The 15,771-nt window shown below is 35.8% G+C and overlaps 1 protein-coding gene across 4 annotated transcripts; it reads right to left on the bottom strand.

Annotated features, from left to right (window-relative positions):
* Nucleotides 1-1,249: 1,249 nt before the first annotated feature.
* Nucleotides 1,250-5,270, bottom strand: LOC137939510 (protein transport protein SEC23 D-like). Of its 4 annotated transcripts, XM_068784793.1 has the most exons (9): nt 4,862-5,270; nt 4,644-4,759; nt 4,461-4,556; nt 2,580-2,639; nt 1,896-2,042; nt 1,796-1,815; nt 1,653-1,695; nt 1,501-1,565; nt 1,250-1,403 (listed from the first exon to the last, which is right to left on the bottom strand). In XM_068784793.1, the coding sequence occupies exons 1-4, from the start codon at nt 4,934-4,936 to the stop codon at nt 2,633-2,635; spliced, it is 294 nt and encodes a 97-aa protein (XP_068640894.1). In that variant the 5' UTR covers nt 4,937-5,270; the 3' UTR covers nt 1,250-1,403; nt 1,501-1,565; nt 1,653-1,695; nt 1,796-1,815; nt 1,896-2,042; nt 2,580-2,632. The 4 variants fall into 4 exon arrangements, with proteins under 4 accessions (XP_068640894.1, XP_068640895.1, XP_068640897.1 ...); XM_068784794.1 differs by lacking the exons at nt 1,796-1,815; nt 1,896-2,042; XM_068784796.1 differs by lacking the exons at nt 1,501-1,565; nt 1,796-1,815; nt 1,896-2,042.
* Nucleotides 5,271-15,771: the final 10,501 nt, after the last annotated feature.

The following is a 15,771-nucleotide window of genomic DNA, read 5'->3' as shown; positions in this document are numbered from 1 at the left end:
GTTCAAATATAAACGTACAACAAATCAATATGCTTGGACAAGATGCAGAACACCAATCAGTAAAATGCAGCTCAACTAATTTGTGGCAAAAAACACAAAAACCAAGGCATAACAAGAATTTTTTTTCAATGACAACAAGAAAAAAGAAAGAATTTATTAAGAAATACATGGAACAGCCTGACTATTTGATAGGAGAAAAATGAAAGCAAATGTAGAAAAGGATTATCAAGAATGGATATGATAATATTATGCTTCATTCACATATTCTTGATATAGAATCTTATATGATATAGATCGCGATATAAGATATCACCAAGCACTACGTCAATACAACAACTCCAAATGACTGGCAACCACAACGGAAGTTCTGAAATTTAAATTTTTTCATCCAATAGCATCACCACCAAAGTTCTTGATAAGTTACTTTAAATAGACCATGTTAGACATTTGGCATTCCACACTACAAAAGAGAGCAGCCTACTTCCAACTACATGATTCTTTAAATTTTTGGTAATAGAAAAATTAATTGAAATTGCACCTATCATGATGGAGATGTCCACTGGTAAGCATGATTATGTTTAGCCTATGTGACAATCAGTATAATCACAGTACCAAGATGAAGTAAGATTATACATGAAATTGGATGAAATCATGGATAACCAATGTGTGTAATTAGGGGTGGCATTGAGCCGAGCCGAGCCCGAACCTGCCTATGTTCGAGTCGAACTTGATTTAAATATTTCGAGCTAAGCCTCGTCTCGAGCCTAAAATTGTTATCGAGCTCGAGCCCAAAAATTTTAACCGAGCTCAAGCCGAGCTTCGAGCCGAACTCGAGCCTCACATACATTTAAAAATTTTCAAAAAATATATATCAAATAAATTATATATAAAATTATACATACTTTTTACATAAAATTGGACATGACCTCTACAAAAAATTAGGCATAACCTATATATATAATACATGTATAAGATTAAGGCATAACCTCTTCTTAAAATTGAGAATAATTTATGTATATAATACCTGTATAAAATTCGGCATGACCTCTACTTAAAATTCGGCATAATCAATATACATAATACCTGTATAAACACTCCATAAATACTCCATAAACACTCCATAAACACTCCATAAATACTCCATAAAAACTCCATAAACACTCCATAAAATTATCTATACATTCCATAAACACTCCATAAAATAGTCTAAACACTTTATACACTGCATAACATTATAAATAAACTTCATACAATAATCAAACACAACAAAATTAAATGAAATATCACTATCAATTTACAATCACCCAAATAAAAACTATAAATCCATTATAAAATTACAAACTATAATTGTTTCTCTTAATGCTAGAAAATAATATACGTCCTTGCATGAGCAAAATCTCCACCTACGACAAAAACAAAAAAATAAAATTAGTTATTGTCAGATAAAAAAATACTCTTCCATTACTAGTTACTTAATGTTGTTAAAAATATTAAAATTACCATGATGAGAGAAACATGAAAAATCATGTAGCTGGTAGCATTATCTCTACACTCTTCTTCTCAGGCTGTAATCATAAAACAAAATTTTAATAAATAAAACTAAAAAATATACTAAAAAATATCATAATAAAGAATTGATCAAAGAAATTCACCTTTTGATTTTTCTTTACACTCTGAAGAACCCGAATCCAATCACTGCCACAAATCAAGCATTTGGTGAGAAATAAAGCTTACTGTATCATTTCTGAAGTCATACTCCTCCAACATGGGATACTTTAATGCATTTGGTAAGCACCTTTGCTTGACACTTTCAACCTGTAAATGTTTAAGTTGGGTCAAAAAAATTATAACCACTAATCACTTAAATATACATCATCATTCATAGACCACCCTACTTGAGTAGGATCTATTTCAAAAGAATGGGTTTCTTTCTCTTCAGCTATTGCTGCCACATCAGCTCAAGTGAACAACTCCTGATGACCACCACCATCCATTTCACTCAAAGCTTTGCTAACTGTAAATACATCACTTCCTTGTGAACCCTAAACAGTAGATCAAGAGTTTGCATCACCATCAGACTTGTGTCAGAGTTCTCATGATCTATCATAGAAATTTAACCATTTATCTGAAGGTTTAGCCATAGTGACAAATAATCTCTCCATGCTGTAGTGTGATAGTGGCTTTGGAGATGATTTCATAATTTCAATTCAAATGAGTTTTGATTCACTATGCAGGTAAAAAATGATTAAATTATTTAACAGCACAGTTTTTTTTTTTCAAAAGAGATGTTCAAACTCTACTTCCCTTCTATGAAAAAGAAAAAGAGCAGAAGTTATTTTCTTCCACTGTAACAAGCAAACAACTTCATGATTTAAATGGTAAATGCAACCATTTTGAATAATAGTAAAATATGTAAAGAATAGGCATATAGATGAATCCATAGAAACTCCTATGTAAATTTTTTGTCACTCGCCAAAAAGATAAGATAAAAGAAAAAATATAAAAAGGCACAACTCAAAATAACACCTCAGAAAAATAAAGTGGACATGCATGAAGAAAATAACAGCAAAATAAATTACCTCATTGGAATAAATTCTCGCTTTAGATATAACCTCGTCCTTCAGCAAAGTCTTCAGCACCTGCAAGTATCATGTAAAGCAATAAGTTCCAAATTCCCCTCATCACCATAAGAATAATAATAATGATAATAACAACATCAATAATAATAATAAACCACTTGTGATAGAATACGAGACCAAATTAGCACCACTGGGAAAGGGGACTACACAAAGTACCGGTTCTTCTTCAGTACAAGTTTTACTTTCCCATAATTAGAAGTTGAAGCATAAATGAAATCAATCATTTCTTTAGGGAGCTTAGTATTTGATAGCTTGTTCAAAACAGTAATTATTGTTTCAGTATTCTCGATTCTAATTAGTTCTTTGTCGCTCACTCTAAGGGACACAGATGAGGGACCTATTTCTTTCTTCACTCGAAAGTGATTATAGGGGTGGACAACTCGTTCGTCGCCCCTTCTGACTACCGCCTCTGGAAAGAGCAGAAACTAAAAGACGAGGAAGCAGAATACCAATGCTCTATGGGTTTTGACGCAAAGCATGATTTGGTACTGCAAGAACATTTATCTAGCTAACTCATTTATGCAAGATACTCCGCCACCCGCTGAGTCACTTCATCCAAGAAGGATACAAAGCCTACCACACTTGTTAAACCATTACCATTAACATCCTGCTCTTCTATGAGATAGTTTTTGAACACAGTGGCATCGTCCTGTCCCCCTTGAATAAATGTGAGCTTTGGAGTGATACTTCTGTCTTGTTTCAGTTTGTTAATTGTTGTTCGCAAGAGGCCTGCACCAAATAACATTAGTATTAGTAGGTGAAGCAAAACAATCTATAAAATTTTGGTCCAGTGAAATTCCTGACCTTTTTCATCTCCTTGGATCCATTCAGAGAGAAACAGAAAGCTGATTGCCTCACATTTGACTGCTAGAATGGAGACAATCAAGGAGTAGACACCACCATAGAACAGGTGGTAAAAGCACAATTTTGATCTCAGAGCAATCCTAGCCTAGCTGGTGGATGCAGTGTTACCCATTGAGGCAGAGTTTTTGATCCTCCTCATAGGCCTTAAGAGTGTTTACCAACTCTTTTTTCTAATCCTGCCATCATTGAGGTGATTTGGCTGTTGTTTCAAGCAGGATGTTTAGGGAAGTCCTCACCTTGATGCTTAATTCTGATTTTTGAGAAAATTGTCGACCTTTATAGGCATTTGATGGAAGAGCTGGATGCCACTCTATGGGGATGTGAATCATCTAACTAATTTCTTGGAACAACAACTCATTGTGGGAGATTCCCTTCCCATTGCTTAACATTGTAATAGATTGGTTGTGCTATTGTATTTGTTTTCTTTAATGTCCTCTAATAACTATTCAGTTGTATGCTTTTTAAGTTTGCTTTTAACATCTTGTACCTCTCTCTACTAATAAATTACTATCTCGCTTTTATACAAAAAAAGAAAAAAGAGATAGAGAACAGCTAATAACTATTCAGTTGTATGCTTTTTAAGTTTGCTTTTAACATCTTGTACCTCTCTACTAATAAATTACTATCTCGCTTTTATACAAAAAACGAAAAAAGAGATAGAGAACAGCTTATTACTCCTCTTCCCAAGAAACTCTAATATTAGACCAATTTCTGATCTCCATACACTGCTTCTATAATACTAATTACAATATAATATGAAAAACCAGAGAAATCCTTGTGATGACATAGTACAAGAAACCTAAAATACATATGATTCTGGGTTAAAAAAACTTTGATGTTTACACAACTTTAACTGTAGGTAAGAGCAATTATAAATTTTAGAGTCGATTAAAACACAGAATGACCACAAATGAAAAGACAAGGACTTCCTAGCACATGGCGGCTGGTTATACGTACTTGTTTTCAGCACTTGATCCTGAAACTGAAGATTCCTCAGGTGGCACAGTGACAGTATACTGGAAAGCAATTTGTATCACAGGAGGCTCTGTGTGTCTGTACATGATTTAAGACATTGTTTCATATTTCTAAAATAAAGACCCATCCTTCTTAGTATATGACATCAAGACAGGATCTGAATACCTCGAGAATCCCACAGAATTAGAAAAATCAAAGTCATAACCATAAGTGGCATAAGAGTCGCAACATATAATGTGCTGAACGTTCTCATACTGAGGATCTGCAAAGAAATGACCATACTATAGAAGAAAAAAGTAAATCAGACCACATAAGAGCAGCTCTTAGTTAGATATGAATCAGAAGCAAAACTTAAATGTTTTTGAAGATCTCCAAGACCATACCGAGCGTCCTGGCTGGAAATCAGAGGATGTTCTCAATCTTAGTATGCATCGAAAGGCATATGAACGGCTAAGCATCCGGTATCTGAAACATCAATTATATCTTCAAAAATGAACTTAGATTAAGCTACCCATGAAACTGTCAAAATATAGACAGTAGTGGACTATAGCTTATCCTTGCCCATTATGAGTCATATACTTGTGTTGAGTCATACATGTAATATCAGAATAAAGCTTCACCCTCTTTCAATTAATAAAACAGTCAAACAAACCAGTTTGAGGGTAATCTAGCACTCACTACCAATCAGCTTACTCATAGATGTTTTATTTAAGAATAAAGATAACGCAAAATTTTCATGTAATCAATGGAGAAGGTAGTGACCACACAATCAAAATGTCCATGAAAGCACAGAGCCTCATTGCCATTGTGGCAGGCAGCAAAGACGACAAGCCCTTTTTTACATTTTTTGGCACTCCATCCACTAATCTGTTAATTTCCCCTCCTCCCTTCCTCTCCCATAAATTTTTTATGTAATATTAAAGAAATTCAATAGAAAAAACAACAACATAATCTGCCTTTATGTCTTCTTCCACTATGAGAAATCAAGGGCAAAGAGCGGATGCATGCAAAGGCTAAGCAGCTTTCAGCTTCATACCACCTGCATCCAAGCTCCAAATCACAACCACAAATAACATCATAAGGGTGAAACAAAGACCAATACACCAATTGGTGCACAAACAGAGCTTCTAAGCCCCTTCCCAAGAAACATTTATAAGAGAACCAACAAAATCTAATGACTGCATCTTCCCCATCACTGCACAGCACTTCCTTTTCCTTCTCTCTGTCATTTTTATTTTAGATAGTAGAGAAATAGATACATGAGCTGGCTACTAAAAACATTAGATGACTGCAAGGAGCCCATCATCGCCAGTCCATCTATACGAGGGGAATGCAATCACCCATGATAGGATTGACTGTTGTAGCCACTCCCAACGAAAGAAATATCATGGAGAATTGCTGAGCAAGGGGTGCATACCCAAGAAACAGCAAGAGAACTTTTTTTTAAAAAAACTTGTCATCGATCTCCTTAAACATATGTGAGAGCTTCCAAAATGGAGGGATCTAGCCTAAACCCACTAGGTGACATTTGAAGAGGCTCCTTCAAGTCTAAGCAAGATGAAAAAGCAATCTCTAGACAGCCTCAAACCATGAAGCAGAGGCCACAATGCTTGAACCGTCTCATGGTTTCCTCCACATCCCCTCCCTCACTCTGCATTTAGTGCTATGAAATCCATCTGCAAGCTCACTCAGTTTTTTTAGTGGATTACGAATTGATGTCCAGAAAGATAACTTCACCAGATGTTTGCTTGATCCTGGGTCAGAGGTCTACATGCATATGCCAAACACGCTCAAGTTAAGGTCCAAAATTCCCTTCATCACAGTGGTACATTTTGTCCTTGAGACCTTAATCAGAGGCGTGCTTTGACCAACACTGGGATGGATGAGGCAAGAAACCTTCTTAACCACCTTGAGAACAGATACATTCTTAGGACAGGTTGTTGACCTCATGGTTTGGAAAGACAGCACATAGGGTCATTAACTGTCTACTCTCCGACAATAATCATCTGGTTGGCTGACAAGCACGAGCATCTCTCTCTCTCTCTCTCCACTCTTAATCCTATGGGTCAAATCAGGAGACAAAACAATTTTACCAATTTAAATCTCAAAACAATTGGCCAACAGCTAATTCGTATTGAAGATTTTTTGGATAAAGGTAAAATCCAGAGAAATATTGTCAAAATCCTTATGACTTATCTTCTCAAAAATTACCTTTGTTGATGAACAATAAACCGCTCATCAAACCACCCGTTCCTATTAGGAACTTTAAATGGGATAATAATTCTAAAGTTGTTGATGAATTATTATCTCAGCTTGGAAGATTGAATCTTTCTGAAGATCAACTAAAACAAGCCAAAGAAGCAAAAGCTGCGAAGATTTTGAAAAGTATTCAAACATTAGAATCTCACGAAGATCTAAATGAAGAGTTTTCATCTCAAAATTCTGAGGATTTAACTCCTTCAGCATATTCTGATTCTGATATTGGTCAAAACTCTAATCTCAACGATTTAGGTTTAACCAATGTCAATCAGACTGAAGAAATTCTTCAAGACATGATACAAGATCCGAGTATCCAAAAATTGGATTATGAGAAAAAGTCTACTCGGAAATGGGATCTACCTAACAAACTCTATTACCATAGGCCTACACCTCAAGACCTATTGTATGAGAGAATGTTTATTTAGATAAAAAATCTTATGATGGCAAATCCATTTATGAATGGAATATAGATGGATTATCTGAATATCAGATATTGGAACATTGTCACCGAATGCTTATGTATTGTACAATCTGTCGGCAACATAAGAATTTCGATCAAGGAATTGCAAAAATGCTTACTGCAGGGTTTTCTGGAACTCTCAAAGGTTGGTGGGATAATATCCTCACCCCTGAACAACATCAGGAAATTTATAATTCAAAGAAGGTTATCAAAACTGAATCTGGCCAAGCCTACCTAGGTGAGGACGATGCAGTTTATACCTTGATTTCCTGTATTGTTCATCATTTCATTGGAAATCTGACTTCCCAATCAGATAAGGGAAGAGAGGTTTTGCAAAATCTTAGGTGTCGAACACTTAGCCAGTTTTGCTGGTATAAAGATGTTTTCCTCACTAAGGTTATGCAAAGACCAGATGCCAATAATGAATATTGGAAAGCAAAATTTATTGATGGTTTACCAACTCTTTTTGCCAGCAAGGTAAGAAAAAGGTTAGGTAATGAGGTAGGAATTATAAACTACCATCAATATACATATGGTCTCCTTACCAGTGCTATCATCCAAGAAGGGCTGACCTTATGTAATGATTTAAAGCTTCAAGCTCAGCTTAAGAAACAAAATCTTACTGGAAAGCGTGAGCTTGGTGAATTCTATGAACAATTTGCTTGTGACACAGGTCCATCACCTTCCATTCAAAGGAAGGGAAAAGGTAAAGTCTCTCACTCTAAGAGACATGAACCCTATTCACACCAGAGTAGGAGATATCCAAAAAGGCAGTCTCATCAAAAGACTCGTCGTGAATCTAGGAGACCTCCTCCTTGTCAGAGACCACCTCCTAGAAAAAATCCTCCAGACAAAAAGAAAATTGTCTGTTACAAATGTGGTAAATTAGGCCACTATTCAAATAGATGCAAAACTAAAGAGAAACTTAACAAACTTCAGATTGATGAAGGATTAAGAATTCAGTTGGCCAAAATTCTCTTAAACTCTGATTCTGGGGATGATATTGATTATGCCTCATCCAGCCAATCAGAAGAAGACCAAGATTGTAGCTGTTCTCATCTACAATCTATGGCACAAATGCATTAGATTAATGTTCTTACGAATGAACAACAACTTGTGCTTAAGAACATTGATCAAGAGGAAGATCCTCAAACCCAAAGATATTTAATCAAAGAATATCTCTGTCTGTTTAGATCTGTACCTTCCTCCTCTAACCCGGGGTTAATCCCAAGCACAGAGTAAAAGCATTGCGGTATTCCTTTGATGCTTCACGGTCCATGCGTCCCTTGTTTCTGCCCGTTTATACCCAAGGAGGTTTTAGGGCTTTGTTTTCTTGGGACAAAATGTTGGAGCCCGTGGCAGAAGCTTAATGCTAGGAAATTGCACACCTCTCTGTGTCTTGGGTTTCCCATACCTGAAGGAGTAAGCATAAAGATCTAAACAACTTTGATATAAAGATAAACCCCTCCGGAATTACACTTCTTACTTATTTTTCGTAATCATCTCCATGCTTGTGCTTTTTATAACTTTAGGTATTGTTCTTATCTGTTTAATCCTCACTGTTTTTATTGTCTGCTAAGTTTTATAGATTGTGTGGCTTGGTGTTTGTTTTTGTGTTTATACATAAGGGTATATTAGGCTGGAAACTGCTGGGTGAGGGCTGACAAATGCCTCTGCCTCTTCGGAGCCAAGCGTTGCTCCCGGAAGCACAACGCTGCTATACTTTTATGTTTATTTGGTTAGTTAATAAAATATTAAGACAGTTTTTTAGAATAATCTTACCCATATTACCTATATACTATATATATCTAGCTATTTTTTACAACTCCATATATTAGGGTAGAAGATTTAAAATATAGGAACTTATACTAGTATCCTGTTTTTATTTATATTAGTGGTTGAATTATTTAATTACTTTGTTTTCCTGCCAGAACAATTAGAAAACCTTTTAGTTTCTTACATATTTTTAATTGCTAATACTATAGGTAGAATATTAGATACATGATCTTTGTTTTTATAGCATTAACAATAGTTATTTGTAATATTTTCATATTTAGTATTATCTGTCTTATATTATCCTTTATTCCTACAGAAGAGTAGTAGAAACCCCTAGGCAAATATTTATACCTAGAAGGCAAGTAATAAGAAAATCTCGTAATAATTCACCTTTAAATACTCCAGACTAGATTAAATTAAATTAGTACCCCCTTTAAATTGGTATCAGAATCAACATCTTGTCCCTGTAAAGTTCCAGGAAGCTGTAAACAACCCAATAATTCTACAATTTTTTCCCTTGAACAACAGATAGACAACTCCATAGTCAAATTAGATAATAAATTGTTATGCTACGAAGAAATAGATGAAGCCCTAACAGAAGTTCCTATCCAACACTCCCAGACTTTGCCTGAAGCAGTAGTACATACAGGCTTAGTTCAAGTTTCCGTCCAAACAGAACCTCCAAGGGAAGTATAATATTCTGGTAATATGCCAAGGATTCCTTATAGTGACCCAGTAACTTTTGATCACAAGATACGTCCCAAAGGAAAAAGAAAAGAAATAGAAAGACCTATAAAGTTTCAAGAAATGGGCAAAGGAAATTTTTTTAATCTTTCAGCCCATGATCCCCAAGAATGGACAACAGTATTAGACCTTTGGAAAAATCAGGTAGTGTCAGACTATATTCAAAACTTTCAGTCTCAAGATGTAGAAGAAATGTACATATACTTGGAGACATTTTTAGGAGAAAGCGTAAAAGCTTTATAGGAAAGTTATAAAAGAGGGAATCCAGAAGAATTTGGCCATCTAATGAGCCTAGGATCCAATCCCTATAATTTTGTTAATAATGTTTATCAATTAGTAACAGGAGATGACCCTAATCTAGGATTTGTAACATTACAAAAAGATGCAGTAGTTTATTTAGAGTAACTTAGTTTACATAATTATAAATATGTTAAGAAATTTCTCCAAGATTACTTTTATTATACCTGTGTTTCAGGAAATGCTTTCAACAAAGACTTAGGCACAAAGTTATTTAGGAAATTACCAGGAGCACTAGGAAAAGAAATATATGATAAATGGCAAAACGTAGAAACAACAAATCCTACAGCAGTGTATTCAATAGGACAAAGAACCAAGTTTATTATGACTATCCTTCAAGAAAAATGTACAGACATTCAAATACAAAGACAACTTAAAGGAGATGATTATGGGTTATGTAAGCAGATATATACTACCCAAGCTTATGGTCTAAAAGACTCGGGACAGAAACTAAGAAAACATAAAAAATACTTCAAGAAAGGATACTTTATCCGTAGATTCAAAAGTAGGAAACCATATTTAAACAAAGATAGACATGTTAGAAGATTTAACCCAAAAAGAACCTATAAGAATAAACTTTCTTGCTATATTTGCGGCCAAACAGAACACTTAGCCAACACCTGTCCCAAAAGACAAAACATTAACTCTAAGAGATCCACCCTTGTAGAAAATGTCCAACAAGATCTCATAGAAGTAGATGAATACATGTCAGATATGGAATCTATTTATAGCATAGTAAGTATCCAAAATGCACCTTTAGATTCTTCAGATCGTCTCCTTCAGCAATCCGAATTTTGTAAAAACAACTTCGCAAATCCAATTTGGAGAAAACTTGCACCTCTTTCAACTGATCATAGAGATCTGCAATAAGAGGAATTGGGTACTTATTCTTTATAGTTACCTTGTTGAGAGCCCTACAATCGATGCATAGTCTCATACTTCCATCCTTCTTAGTCTGAAACAGTATAGGGGCCCCATAAGGTGTTTTGCTTGGCCTTATGAACCCAGCGTCCAACAGCTCACTGAGTTGTCTTCGTAGTTCATCCAGCTCTTTGGGCGCCAATCGGTATGGTGCTTGTACTGGCTTTCTTACTCCGGGCTCAAGCTCTATGCAATGGTCCACCCCTCTCCTAGGTGGTAACCTCGCTGGAAGTTGTTTAGGCATGACATCTCTATATTCATGCAGTACGGCTTGTATCTCTTTAGGGGTAGGCATGACCTCTACCAGCACAAATAAAAGCAATGTAAGTAGAGCAGCCTTGCTTAAGACCTTTCTTAAGCTAGAGGGCTGATAGCATTAAGTCCTTTTTTGTTACATCATTGTTGTCAAGTTCAGAAATAGTACAAAGGACTTTGCTCGTCCATAATCCCCATTACCCCAACATGCGGCATTACAAATGCCTTACAAACCGTGAAAAACTCTATTCCCAAAATCACATTGAAATCATCCATGACAACAATAGTAAAATTCAGAAATCCAACCCACTTGCCTATCTCCACCGGGACGTTCTTGGCAATTCCTTGGACTTCACGAGCAGCAGAATTTACAGCTTTCATTTTGCTCCCATCTTTCTCTCCTCGTATATTTAGGCGCCTAGCCTCCTCCGACGAAAGGAAGTTGTGGGTGGCGCCAGTGTCCACCACTGCTCTAACAATACGTCCAGCAAGTGTTAGAGAGATAAAAAGATGTTCTCTTAAGGGTCTTACCAGAAGTGGAGCAGCCTTCTCCTCCTTTGAACGGGCAATAGCATGGAGAAGTGTTAAGGAGCCCAACCTAGGCTCAATCCTTCCATTGTTCACCTCAGTTTGAGCAGCATTGAGGAACCTCTTTCTAAGACAATCCCTCGCATATGAAACAATGGACCTTTTTTTGTTTGTCCCCTTGTTTCTTCTCTTCCAGCCTAGCCTTGGCGTCCTTTGCCCATGACTTCTTCTCCCCTTTCTCCTTCTTCTTAAAATTTGTTTTACCATTGTTATTTTCCTTAGGCACTTTGTTAGCCGAATAATTCTTTCTCTCATATTCGGTTAACTTTTCAGCAGTAGATAAAGCTGAGGCTAATGTCTTTACTTCCCGTCGTCTCAATTCTTGCTCAGCCCATGGGAAGTAAAGACATTAGCTTCAGCTTTATCTACTGCTGAAAAGTTAACCGAATATGAGAGAAAGAATGATTCGGCTAACAAAGTGACTAAGGAAAATAACAATGGTAAAACGAATTTTAAGAAAAAGGAGCAAATCAAGGGATTTGAATGGAGGATCAAATCAAGGAGATTTTATAAGGGAGGATCTCTGCTCTCATTGGACGGAAGTATGAGAGAAGGGAGGGGTTGAAGCCTATAAATACCAAGGCATTCAACCCTTGTAGATTCATTCAGCATAGACGAGAGGGAGAGTTTTTGTAGAGTGCTGGCCTTCCACCTTGGACGGTCACTCCTTGTAATCTTCTCTAGTATTAATACAAGGTTACTTTCTCTTCCTATTCCATTGTCTTTCTATCTTTTCATTGCTCATGCTTCATTTGAGAGGAAGGAGTTTGCAACGTTGATCTAAGGGGTGAGAGGTTGTACTACCTTTGACGAATTGAAGGTAGGCCATCATGGGAGTTGGAGTTCCGCTAGCCCAAGTGAGTTTGGGCTCATCTGACCTCGTGACAAACTGGGTGGGGGGCCTTGTACCTACCTCTGCGGAGTCTCAAAATGGCAGTGGAAGCGGATGCAGGCCCAAAAAGCCAAACAGCTCCTAAAGGCCCGTCTTTGCCGTGAGTGCCAGATTTACGAAATGAGGCAGAGGGCGGAACTTATAGCCGCAGTTTCTGAGCTTGAGCGACCGTGGGAGGCTGTTGAGTGAGCCCCAACTCTCTTTTCCAGCAAAGCCGACGAGCAGTTGAAGGCTTTGGCTAACAGGTCTCAATTTTCTGGAGGCTACGATCTGTGGTCGAAGCGGGATGAGACAACTTTTTCATAACCAGGACTGGCTCCCTTCCGCGAGGTTTTTCCCTAAAGGGGTTGTGCACAATGTCAAACCGTATGGTATTATTGACAGTGTTGGGCGCACCAGTTATTCAGAAATGACGGACGTTGAGGAAGATTTACCCAAGAAGTGGAATGGGACTAAAAGATCGATTCTCTTGTTTGGATGCCCATGATTTACCTTTAGTATCTGTGTACATGATACTTTCTTCAGGACTGATTATTTTTTCTTCTCTAAATTTAAGGTTCCATTCTAATTCTACTAAAATGTCTGGAGAATATTTAATAGGCTTAATTAATTTTATTCCTTTGTTTCCTATTAAATTAACTACATCATCTATTTTAACCTTGAACATAGTAGTGCCAGAACAAGTACACCTTCCTAAGAATTCAATACACAATAAAAGATTGTTTCCTACAAAGGATTCATATCCTTTTATCTGAATACCTATTTTGATATATTTTCTAAAATCTTGTATTCCAATAAGGAAGTCTGGGGAGCAATAAAATATTCCTCCATTTTGATTCATATCTACCTCAGTGATTCCTAACATTGCCTTTTTAGGGTCTGCCCATCTATCATCGTAGATACTAAGTAAGGTTTTAGTTCCTAGATGATTTCGTCCTAATCCTTTTACCCCTATTACAATCAAACCTAAATGAATCCTTTTACCCCTTTTTCTTTAAAGGCTTGTTCTGCTATTAAGTTAATGTTAACAGAATCTTGTCTTACACAACTAATCTGGATTTCTCGGTAATGTCTAAATAATCCGGTATTAAAGTTTAATGGTCCTGTTCTATATAATTGTCTGGGGTTAAGAAGGTTTAATTGGTTATTGCTAAATATAGTAATGTCTTGATCTATATCTATTATTTCGTCTAATTGTATATCTCTTTGGTCTACACTTCTCCTTCCTGTTATTCTGTCTATTATATTAAGGTTTCTAGAAGAACTTTCTATTTCCGAGGTAAATCCTTCACCTTGCTGTGAAAGTGCCATGGTTTTTTAGCTGAGGAGGTTTTGGGTTCTATTGTGATGCCTTTCAATTTCTGGGATATTAAATCTATTTCTTTATCAATATTTTGTTGCGATCCTTTACTACTTTTTAGATAGTCTAAATTCTCAGAGAGTTTTTCTATTTTTAATTTTAAAGTCTTAATTTCGTCTTGTATATTAGTTAAAGTGAATTCTTTTTCAGTTACTTTGTTTGAAGATTATTACCTAGACTTGTAATAAGATCTGTGATAGTATTAATTGGGGATTATTCCCGTGTAAAATATGTTCTTCACTGTTGAAATGACACCTAAGGGAATTAGGTCCTATATATTTTATCTCAAATCTTGATGGAAGTCTAAGGTCTAAATAATCTAGTTTTTTGGAGGGTTCCAGGTCTTAGGGCTCTGATAATAATTTGGAGGGCGTACTGATTAATCTGGAGTATTTAAAGCTGAATGATTTGCAGGTCTCCTTACTATTTGTCTTCTAGGTATAAAGATTTGCCTAGGGGTTTCTACGAATCTTCTATAAGAATATAAAGACAAAGTAAAATAGATAAAACTAAAAATAACCAAATTACAGAAAACTATTACTAAGGCTATAAAGAAAAAGATCATATATCTACGATTCTAACTATAATATTAATAATTAAGAATATATAGGAACCTAAAAAAATCTCTATGCTTGTGCTTTTCATAACCTTAGGAATTGTTCTTATCGCTTTAGTACTTACTGCGTTTATTGTTTCCTAAGTTTTATAGATGGTGTGTGTTTAATACATATTACATAAAAGTATATTAGCAACGCTCTAACCCATGTCAAAGGTAAAGAATAAGATCCATAAAAACTAGAGCAGTTGGTAAAGAATTGGATCTTTCCTTCATCGAGGGGGAACGAGTCTTCTATGGATGATACATTTTGTACAGCCAGAGTCTACTAAGGCATCTAATATTAAGGATTGTTTATTAGGGAAAACAATCTTGGCCCTGACAAGTATGCTAGAAAAAGATATGTCTTGGTTGCAGACATAGAAAGTTTCTGGGTCTTCTATGCCTACAGTAATCCCATCAAAGGAGTCTTTTTCGATTGTATCTAATCTATATTTGAGGAGAATAATTCACAGTTTTCTATTTTTATGGCCATAATTTCTAACTTAGTGTTATGTATCCTATTATGGATAGGCTGCTCTCTCTCTCTCTCCATCTCACTCTCTCTCTCTCCCTCCCTCCCTCTCTCTCTCTCCCTCTAGATACCAATTCAGAGGGGTACTACTTTAATCTGCTTTAATCTGGAGTATTTAGAGGTGAATTATTTGGGGTTCTTCTAATTATTTGTCTTCTAGGTATAAATATTTGCCTAGGAGTCTCTACAAATCTTCTGTATGAATATAAAGATAAGGTAAAACAGACAAAACTAAAGATAACTAAATTACAGAACATATTTGTTAAAGCTATAAAGATAAAAATCATGTATCTAAGGTTCTATCTATGATTCTGGCTAAAATATTAACGAATAAGAATATATCACAGGCTAAAAGATTATCAACTTGTTCTGGGAGAAATATAAAATATCCAAATAATTCTAATGCTATTATTACCAAGAACAATATGTACCTATAAGTTCCAATCATATTGCACAATAATCTCTTAAGGTATTATATAATAATCCTAAGTATAAGTAATATATAGGTAATATTCTCAAAACAAATCTCAAAAACTGTTTTATTATCTTATTAATTAACTAAATATACATAAAAAGGTACAACGGCGTTGTGACAACCAAGAGCAACGCTT

The sequence above is a fragment of the Aristolochia californica genome, unplaced genomic scaffold (assembly GCF_029961685.1).
Source record: "Aristolochia californica isolate CCGP_79_NKW_82.1479 unplaced genomic scaffold, dmAriCali1.0.hap1 SCAF_8, whole genome shotgun sequence".
NCBI lineage: Eukaryota > Viridiplantae > Streptophyta > Magnoliopsida > Piperales > Aristolochiaceae > Aristolochia > Aristolochia californica.
Note: the sequence above shows the minus strand (reverse complement) of the source record. Positions and strands in the feature narration are given on the sequence as shown.

What these genes read in the sequence shown, in the direction of transcription:
- LOC137939510 (XM_068784793.1), bottom strand. Translation starts at nt 4,936, where the DNA reads ATGCTTAGCCGTTCATATGCCTTTCGATGCATACTAAGATTGAGAACA. An exon ending in ATTTCCAGCCAGGACGCTCG is followed by an intron (nt 4,760 to 4,861) that starts GTATGGTCTTGG and finishes TTTCTTCTATAG; the next exon opens with TATGGTCATTTCTTTGCAGA. An exon ending in AATTCTGTGGGATTCTCGAG is followed by an intron (nt 4,557 to 4,643) that starts GTATTCAGATCC and finishes AATCATGTACAG; the next exon opens with ACACACAGAGCCTCCTGTGA.